Raw genomic sequence first — 9,721 nt, 5'->3', positions numbered from 1 at the left:
TCCCGCTCTTTTGGTGTTAAACCTCCCTGGATTTTGAAAGACTGCTCTTTTGACATCTCACTGTCTATGCACAAGAAAGAAGATACTCCAAATTACGTCTTCAGGAATCTAATAGCTGAAAAAACCCAAGTATTGGACAGTACTGGTTGGAATCTTTTGTACACAGACGGCTCAAAATCTCCTAGTCTGCCTCCTGCTTGTGCGGTGGTAGATGCTACAGGACGGGTTCTTCTCAACCTCATATTTCACGAAAGTACTTCAACTTTCACAACGGAAGCCAGAGCTATCCTTTACGCTGCCAACCTTGCCCATAAAAACAAACTCAAAACCGCTATTGTTACCGACAGTTTGTCTGTATTACAAGCTGTTCGGAATCCTTCGACTTCGAGATGGAGCACCATCAACAAATTAAGGAATATAATTACTACACCCGACGGAAAAATTAAAATGTTATGGGTACCAAGTCACATCGGTTTACTGGGAGATGAGCAGGCGGATTTAGCGGCAAAGTATGCTGCTTCTGCTCCTCTAATTATGGATGATGTCATGGAAAAGTTGGATCTTCAAAGTTACATTGGAAGAAAAGTTAAAGAGAAAATTACAGAAGGAAATTTACAACACCATCATCAACACTACTCTTTTATTAACCCTCAATTAACTCCACCTTTATATCCAACAAACGTTGAGAAAACCAAGATCCAAACATTCTCGAGAATTCGCCTTGGTCATACAATTGCAACTCACCAATGGATCCTGAAGAAGTCTTCTCCCCCAATCTGCTGTTGTGGACAAACTCTTACTATAAAGCACATTCTCTGCGATTGCCTCAACTTTTCCTCGGCTAGAAGTATTGCATTTGGAACGATTAACCCTTTGAACATTCTACAATCAGCTTCAGAACAGAATATCAATTCAATATATTACTTTTTTAATACTACTAAGTTCACTATCTAATATCCATTTATTTAAATTAGAGCCGATAGCCTGTGTTGCTAGTGCTCAATGTCTTTTTTTTACTCTAAGAATTCATTTCATTAGTCTAAAATTAAAATAATAATAATAATAGAAGTAGAGTTGACCTGCTGTCGGAAAAAATAACAAAACGTCTGATACCATCGGAAATAGCAACATTGCAAACATTACAGAGACGAACAAATGTCCGTTCGTTTGATTTTGCTTGCTATTATAATACATATATTTTAGGAACAGTAACCACAAACAATAAACAGCAGTATGTTATTATATACGTTTTTTTCTCTTCGCCTATTAATAGCGGATTAATTCTGTCCTAGTTTCATTTTTTCAAAGGGCATGGTTTGCCCACAGTGGTCTTTTAAAGTTTGCTTATATGTTAGCCTATGGAAATTTTCAAAGTCCCATAAAAAAATTTTTGGGGCAAAACTTAATACAACCCGCACACACATGGTTTGGTCACAGTAGCTCCGTAAACTTTCGCTTTATCAACCTCATTTATGGCATAGTGTAAAAAAGTTTTGGTTTCGAATATTAGTTAATTTACATAAAGTCATGTTTTGTTTATAAGAATTTGCAAAAAAATTTGCGAAAAGTTCTATTTTACTTGTATTTTGAGTTAAATCCCTCCGAGACTTCGTTTAACAGAACTCTGTTAACGGCTTTACAGAGCTCTGTAAAAAATTTTGGTTTGTGTCTTTGGTAGTTATATTTAAATATAACTTCACACCCTTGAAAAAAGGAAGTATTTATCATCTTGACTTTAATTAACTACTTGGCAGTGCAAAAAAGGGCTCTTTCGGAAACTGGCCATTCACCAGATATAACATTGAGAATATGTTAAGGAGTTGAGGGGGTCAGTCCAGTACAACGCTTCAACATTCGGTTTTCAAATGCTTGTATACGTTTTTCAATATATTTTGGGAAATTGCAACATGTGGAATATCCAAATTCAATTTTGGACTTGACTAGAGATTTGTAAACGGTCAAAGCATTTTTGGGAGGCAAGCCTGCCTGATTGTTTGTCATGAGTTTGATGATGTTGCATCCAGACTGACAATCTTTGAACGCCTTTTCATAATGCCCACGAACGGTTAAGCTGTCATTTAAAATTCTCCCAAGAAATCGAAGAGATTTTACTTGATTTACCTTTGGTAAGAAGTCTGATTTCACGTTTAGAACCTTTGGCAAAATAAATAGTGTTTGTCTTGCTAGGGGTTCAAATATAAATTAAGATCAGCGCATGCATCGAAAAACAAGTTCGCTTTCATCGAGAGGTTATTGACAGCTGCTGGAAAAGATTAGTCAGCAGATACGATTAGGAAATCGTCTGCATATTGAAAAATGTGAGTTTTGTCATCTTGAAGATCATGCAAAGAAGCTGCGTATAAATTGAAGAGTATGGGGCTTAAACAACTGCCTTGTGGGATACCACCGCATATTTCAACTTTTTCGGTACCCATCACCAACACACGCTTGGATAAAAAATTAAGTATCCACAGCCGCATTTGAAGAGCAATCGAAAAGTTTAGGAGAATTCTACCGAGCTTAATCAAGTTGAATTCCAAAATTTAATGAAAACTATAATAAGGTTCGCCAAGTTTTCAGCTAGAAACGTTCGTTCCAACGTCGAAAATGTTAATAAGTAAGTTGTTATCTTCTTTTCTTACCATATGATTTTGTGGCAATAAGTAAGTTTTTCCCCTAGACTTTTTATCAAGCAATTATCGTAAACCACGTCAACTAGAATATTCTATCTGTAAAGTAATATAACAAACGAATCGGGTTTTACTATTTCAAATTTTCGGAGTTCATTTATAAGAAGAATATTCTCTGGATTAAAACATATATAAAAAGTGGTATTGAGAAAGAAAAAAATTAAAATAAAGATAATGGAAAAAACAAAAGAAAAAGTTGTAAGCTATCATTCTTCATACAATTTTAAATTAAATAGAAAACTTAATAGAATCAAATCAATTAATTTTGTTGTTTTTTTATAAAAAGATGAAAGCACGTTCATATCAGTTGGAATTGGTTGATTATGTTTGCCAACGAAACGGCATCATATATTTACCGACTGGCGCTGGCAAAACATTTGTAGCTATTTTAGCTTTAAAACGTTTATCGGCGAGTTTGCAAAAGTAAGTAATAAACTAAAAAAAAGCAAAAATGGTTTAGCTTTGGTAACAATTTACGTTTTCAGCCCCATTCGGGAAGGAGGAAAACGTGCTATATTTATGTGCAATACCGTTGAACTCGCTCGCCAACAATGCCTTGAAGTACGAAAGTGCACCAATTTCAAGGTTGGGCTCTACATTGGCGAAAGGGACGTCGACAATTGGTCTCATAAAAAATGGTCTGAAGAAATAACTGAAAACCAGGTAACCCGTAAAGAAAGTCAAGTTTACATTTTTCGCTTTTTACGTTGATGCTGGCTTTGCAGGTGCTTGTGGGTACAGCCCAAATTTTCGTGGACATTGTCAATCAAAACGTAATTAAACTAACTGATATTAGTGTCGTTATAATTGACGAGTGCCATCATGCAACTAAGAATCATCCTATGCACACTTTTTTAAGTCTTTTCCAATACGTTGATCAATCGCAACAGCCGCGAGTTATCGGATTAACAGGCGTTTTAATAAAAGGAAATAAATTTAAAAGCATTCAGAAAGCATTGAATGACTTAGAAGCAACCTTTCGGGGCAAGATAGTCACCATCAGCAGCAAAGAAGAATTTAATAATGTAATGGTGTAAGTATAATTGATGATTGAGAGCAATGATTTCGGGCTTGTGATATCTATCTATGTCGCTTCTCAGAATATAGACAAGTACAGATTTGTGAAACGTTTACATTAAAAATTGTATTTTCTCTTAATGCGCAGCTATTCCACGAAACCTAATGAACGACTTATTGCATATACTTCGCATACGCCTTCCTTTAGAATTGAAGGTAACATCCAAAGCATTATTCAAGATTGCAAGGATGCTATAGATCGTTTTGATATTGGAAATGTGCGTCTTAAGCTTACCAAAAGCTTGGCGAAAACGCAAGAACCAAATAAAAAAAAATTTATTAAAAATCTTCTAGACGACTTCAAGTATCAAATGAAGGACTTCGGCTTGTATACAGCATCATTGGCTATCATGTCGATAATTATTGAATTTGAGGTGAAAAAACGTCAATCAGAAACTACTGCCTTACGAAATCTCTATCGCTTGGTGATCACCCACTGTGAAAATATCCGGCACATATTGGTTAAAGAATTGTTATCATTTGTGGACGAAGAAAACGATGAACGCATCGATGGTAGCAAATGCAATACGCCGGGCGTCATTTACAATTACAGTTCACCGAAACTGAGAGCCTTTCTTTTAACTTTAAAAAATATGTTTGCAGACAAAAACGCTGAGGATATTAACTGTTTGGTATTTGTAGAGCGAAGATACACGGCTAAATGTGTGTTTTACGTACTTGTGAACTATTTAAAACAAACCCCCGAACTAAAAGATATCATTAGGCCGCAATTTTTGGTAGGTCGACAGAGTATATTGCATAGTATTGAGAGTATTCTGGATTCAAAATGGAATAAGTCGGTAAGAGAACTTTACTAACATATTTTATTAATTATGCTTTAAATTAGTAATATTTCTCCGTAGGCCATGGATCAATTTCGTACTAAAGAGTGCAATTTGATTGTATGTTCTAACGTTTTAGAAGAAGGCATTGATGTGCAAGCTTGTAACTATGTATTTGTCCTGGACGAATTGAAGACCTTCAATTCTTATATACAAACTAAGGGCCGAGCGCGCAGTAAACAGTCTTTTTATACCATATTTTGTGAAAATCTCAGTAAGGAAAAAGTGGTCGCCCAAATACGTTCGTACAAAGAAACCCATGAGGAAATTAAGCAATTCCTCTCCACACGTCTGCTGCACTGTGATGATCCTAATCAGGACGATGTAGATAAGCAATTCGTGGAGCCAATAACGCCTTTTGAGATACCTAGTGGTGCACGTTTATTGGCTACATCCGCTCTAGTGTTACTATATCGTTACTGTCAAAGTTTACCGTGGGATAGTTTCGGTTGCGTAATGCCGTTATTTGCTAAATTACCTGAAAGTTCTACTGGCGCTTGTGCCGTTTCCTTAACTTTACCTTTACAATCGACGATCAAACAAACCATAATAGTAGGTTCCACAGATTTTGTATGTGGAATAAATGACTGGTTATTTAATTGATTTGTATATTTCAACAGGGTGATTATATGCCCAACTGGAAAGGTGCGAAAATTTCAGCGGCTTTTAAAGCATGCGTTAAACTGTATGAAGAAGGTGAACTGAATAACTTTCTCCTACCCGTTAGTAAAACAGAGTGCATAGCGAAGGTATCTGAGGAATTGTTTAAAAATTGGAAAAAGCACAATGACGATGGTAAGTAAATTTCGATCGCCTAAATGAATTTGAGAACATTTATGATTTCAGTTACTCTTCGACTTGTTGGGAAGAGTCATCACCGCTTGTATGAACGTCAATGCCCTGAAGAATTGCACGGAGCTCTGCCGCAACTTGGGCAGAAATCATATGCGTACGCAATACAGTTTTTCACCGATTTCGATGTAAATCCATACAACGCTCACGTTGTAAAATATCTTAATAATAAGTCCACTTATGCATTATTGCTTTCGAAAAAGTTGCCATTATTAGCGGAAATGCCATTATTTATGTCACAGGGCAAAATACGCGTTCGCATTTCTAATCACCCGAGAGAATTTGTAGTGCAAACAAATCAACAGCTCAATACGTTAATAAATTTTCATACAATGATTTTCAAAGATTTGCTTCAACTTTGGAAAGATTTTCTGGTCATTGATCGTCGCAATTTGGAAAATTCATATTTAATAGTGCCTTTGGATTCTTCTCAATCAATTGATTGGCAATTAATAGAAAGCTTCCAAAGCTTAGATCCAGCAAGATCTTATTCTGTGATAGAGCGCAAACAGAATGTATACCGTCCGGAGAATTTCCTTGATAAGGTCGTAACTAAATGGTATAATAAAAATGAGGACGAACAATTTGTTGTTGTTAAGATACGTCAGGACTTGAATCCTTTAAGTGATTTCGACAATAATCAATTCAAAAATTATGTGGAATTTTATCGAGCACGATATAATATCAATGTGGTAGATTGCAGCCAGTTTCTGCTAGAGGTAAAAGCTTTAACGAAACGTAGAAATTTTTTCATAAACGCTTTGGGAAAATCGACGGAAATCAAGAGAGATCGTAATAACATACTTTTATTACCAGAATTGTGTCACAACTTCCAGTATCCTGGACACTTGTGGTTGAAAGCATTGTTCCTGCCCACTATATTGCATCGGGTTTACTATATGCTGCATGCTGATAGTCTGCGGCTAAGCATAAACCGATTTTTAGGTTTAGGAATTGAATTCAGCACCTATTTGCCACATCCTTTGATTGTCGACAGTTCACTGAAACGAGCTGTCGATACAGACGGGAACGCTATCAAGGAGGAAGAATATCGCAAACCGAAAAAGTTCCCATCTTCGTTAACTCGTAAAGCTCACACGGACACGCTTCAAATTCACAGTTTAGATAATATGGAGGTGACATGGAAGGAGTATATGGAGCCCATTGATTACACTCGCAATATGACCGATGTATTTCCTGTTGAGATCGAATATTATCACAAATTTATAAATGGTTTAGTAGCAGATATTGAAAATCTTCACTTGGAAGACGAGTCATTTTTTACTCGATCCCAATTGGATGTTGTTAAACCACCATTGCCGAATGCTACACGAGTTACTGACTCTCAGCGCGCTCCTTTGCCAATAGAAGGTAAACACCCATATGATAAATATCATTTAGATATATTGAAACGCAGCTTGGAAAGCAACTGCACGTTGAAATCGGCTGAGCAATATGAACTGCTCGCTGCTATCACCACCGCTTCTGTTAATGACGTTTTCGACATGGAGCGTTATGAATTGTTAGGCGATGCCTTCTTAAAATTCTCTGCTTCTTTGTTTTTGGCTAATAAATATCCGAAGTGGCACGAAGGCTTCTTGACAACGATTAAAGGTCGCATGGTATCTAATCGTAATCTCTTGTATTGTATGTTGGAAATGGATATTTGCCAAAAAATATGTGCGAGTCCCTTTTCACCTTCGGTATCTTGGCTTCCCCCCTTGGCAGCCATACCCGGTAATCTTCTGAAACTTTTTGAAACGAAGGAACTGATACTGTCCAATCTAACCGCAAGGAATTTCTATTCATTGCAACTTTCCAAGGAAGAAATTATTAGTGGCGTTTGCTGTCCAGAGAAATTAGCCCAATTCACGGCGGCTTGTAATAGATCCAAAGACGTTCATCCTGATTATGTTGGTTTAAGTGTTGATAGCGACATGAATCCATATGTGTATAAGGAAGCGTTGCGTGACAAAGTTGTTGCGGACACTTTGGAAGCATTGTTGGGCGTTTGCGTAAAAAATTATGGTATCCATCGAACGTTCCGAATGTTAGAATATTTTGGTATCGTTAAACCCGATTCAGATATACGCCTACATAATTTGCTGGACTTGCAATTGGATAGCACACAGCTACGGGCGAATACTTCGAAGCGAGAAGTTGAGGGTTTCCTCATCAATTGCGATAAATTGGAACGAAATTTGAATTACAAGTTTCGCGATCGCGCCTATCTTTTGCAGGCCATTACGCATCCATCCTTTCCGACGAACCGTTTAACTGGTTGCTATCAAGAATTAGAATTTATAGGCGACGCCATACTTGATATGCTGGTAACTTGTTACATATTTGAGCGATATCAGAGTATGACTCCCGGAATGATGACAGACATGCGGATGGCTCTGGTAAATAACATAACCCTGGGCTGCATTTGTGTACGTCACCGCTTCCATCTGTTTATGTTATATGAAAATTCAGCCCTTTCTGAGGCCGTTAAGACATTTGCAGACTTTCAAGAAAAGCAACAACAACGTGTAACTGACCAGGTACGCATTCTAATGGAAGAATATAGAACAGCCGAAAGTGATTTTGAAGACGATAGTGACGATGATGATGAAGATGATTTGTGTGATCGAGATGAATCGAATGAAGCAAACACAAGCCACGATGAAAATAATATCAAGGGAAGTTATAATATTGCAGCTAATGTGGATGTACCAAAAGCTTTGGGAGATGTGGTAGAGGCCTTAATAGCAGCAGTCTATTTGGATAGTCGAGATTTACAAACGACTTGGCGCGTTATTTACGGTCTGCTTGAAAATGAATTTATCGAGTTCTCTAACAAACTTCCAATTGATCCGGTGCGTCAGTTAACGGAAAACAAGGGGGCAGATGCCAAATTCAGTAAGCCCATGCAAGATAATGATATTGTGATGATCAAATGTTTGTTCAATTGCCTTGATAAATCGATGGAAGCAAATGGTTTCGGCAGCAATGCCAAACAAGCTAAAAAGGCAGCTGCCAAAGCTGCTTTACGAATATTAAGCAAACATTCTAATTAGGAAGTCGTGATTTTTATTTTCCATTGTTATTCGAATTTTTTGTTTGCATTTCCTTTTATAAAGAAAAAGTTATGTGCGCATACGGATATGCGTGCATTGTTGAAGTGCCTTTGACTGCGTTTTTCTGCGTTTTTACACAAATTTTTGAATAATATTCTTCTTCTAATTTACTAGCCATTCGGGAGCGATATTTTACAGAAACATTCTGCGGTAGAAAGAAATTTTCGATTGCTTCCAATTGCAGAATTTAATATAGCTTTAACTTTGTTGTAGTTTAGCTTCCTGAATAAGGACTATCGTAGTTTTATTAAATATATATATATATATATATGTTAATTTACTTTATACAAATGTTAATTTACCCCATTATTAATGTTAATTAATTTGCCTCAGCAAACATAGTATTACGATTATATTATGACCCGCTTATAAATTCATTGCGAGTAAACTTTCCGAAGAGAACTCAAGGCTTCATTCCATTTTTTTTTCCTCGTACAGTCCCTTTACATCGAATTCGGAAAGTCTATGATGTATGTAACACCCAAAACGAAGCTTCAGAGATCCTATAAAGTATATATATTCTTGTTTAGCCATGTCTGTCTGTCTGTCTGTCTGTGTGGTGTGTCCTGTGTGCTGCTGGTCGCAAAAATGATGATATCAACTTCAATTGAAAGTTTCAAAATGAATATGGTAGATAACGCGATCACTTTCTTCTTAATAATATCAGCGATATGAGTATCAAATAAAAGAACTTGAAGAGTAGAATACGAATGTATTGTCCGATAAAATTAAATTTGGACAAGATTTCAAAAATAAATCAATATGTACTGATTTGCTATTTATTATTTATAGACATACTTAGTATTATAATATTATAATGCGACTTTAATCTTAATTTTCAACGATTACTGTTTAATTCTAACTTGCGCTCAGTATACCTATCCTGCACTTGTACGCATTGTTAATAATTGCAATATTTTATAGAATTATGGCAATGATAATAGCTAGTAATAAATTTAGTCTCTTCCAATATTTATATGTCAGTAAAAATAAGTTCGGTTTAAACATTCGGCTCCGTAAAGGCGTAAATTTGCCAAACTATTTGTATACTGCAGCAGCTTTATATTAATGTGCATATATATATATATATATATATTCATACATATATATATCTACGCATTCGCACATATATGTATATATA

At 36.1% G+C, this 9,721-nt stretch overlaps 1 protein-coding gene across 1 annotated transcript; it reads left to right on the top strand.

The window, feature by feature from the left end:
* Positions 1 to 2,851: 2,851 nt before the first annotated feature.
* LOC119636441 (endoribonuclease Dicer) lies at positions 2,852 to 9,270 on the top strand. The gene is made up of 8 exons (XM_038031774.1): positions 2,852 to 2,888; positions 2,977 to 3,113; positions 3,176 to 3,353; positions 3,416 to 3,723; positions 3,856 to 4,567; positions 4,631 to 5,161; positions 5,230 to 5,404; positions 5,456 to 9,270. Exons 1-8 carry the CDS (start codon positions 2,865 to 2,867, stop codon positions 8,518 to 8,520), a joined length of 5,130 nt encoding a protein of 1,709 aa, XP_037887702.1. The 5' UTR covers positions 2,852 to 2,864; the 3' UTR covers positions 8,521 to 9,270.
* Positions 9,271 to 9,721: the final 451 nt, after the last annotated feature.

The sequence above is a fragment of the Glossina fuscipes genome, unplaced genomic scaffold (assembly GCF_014805625.2).
Source record: "Glossina fuscipes isolate IAEA_lab_2018 unplaced genomic scaffold, Yale_Gfus_2 28, whole genome shotgun sequence".
In the NCBI taxonomy this organism is placed as follows: domain Eukaryota; kingdom Metazoa; phylum Arthropoda; class Insecta; order Diptera; family Glossinidae; genus Glossina; species Glossina fuscipes.
Note: the sequence above shows the minus strand (reverse complement) of the source record. Positions and strands in the feature narration are given on the sequence as shown.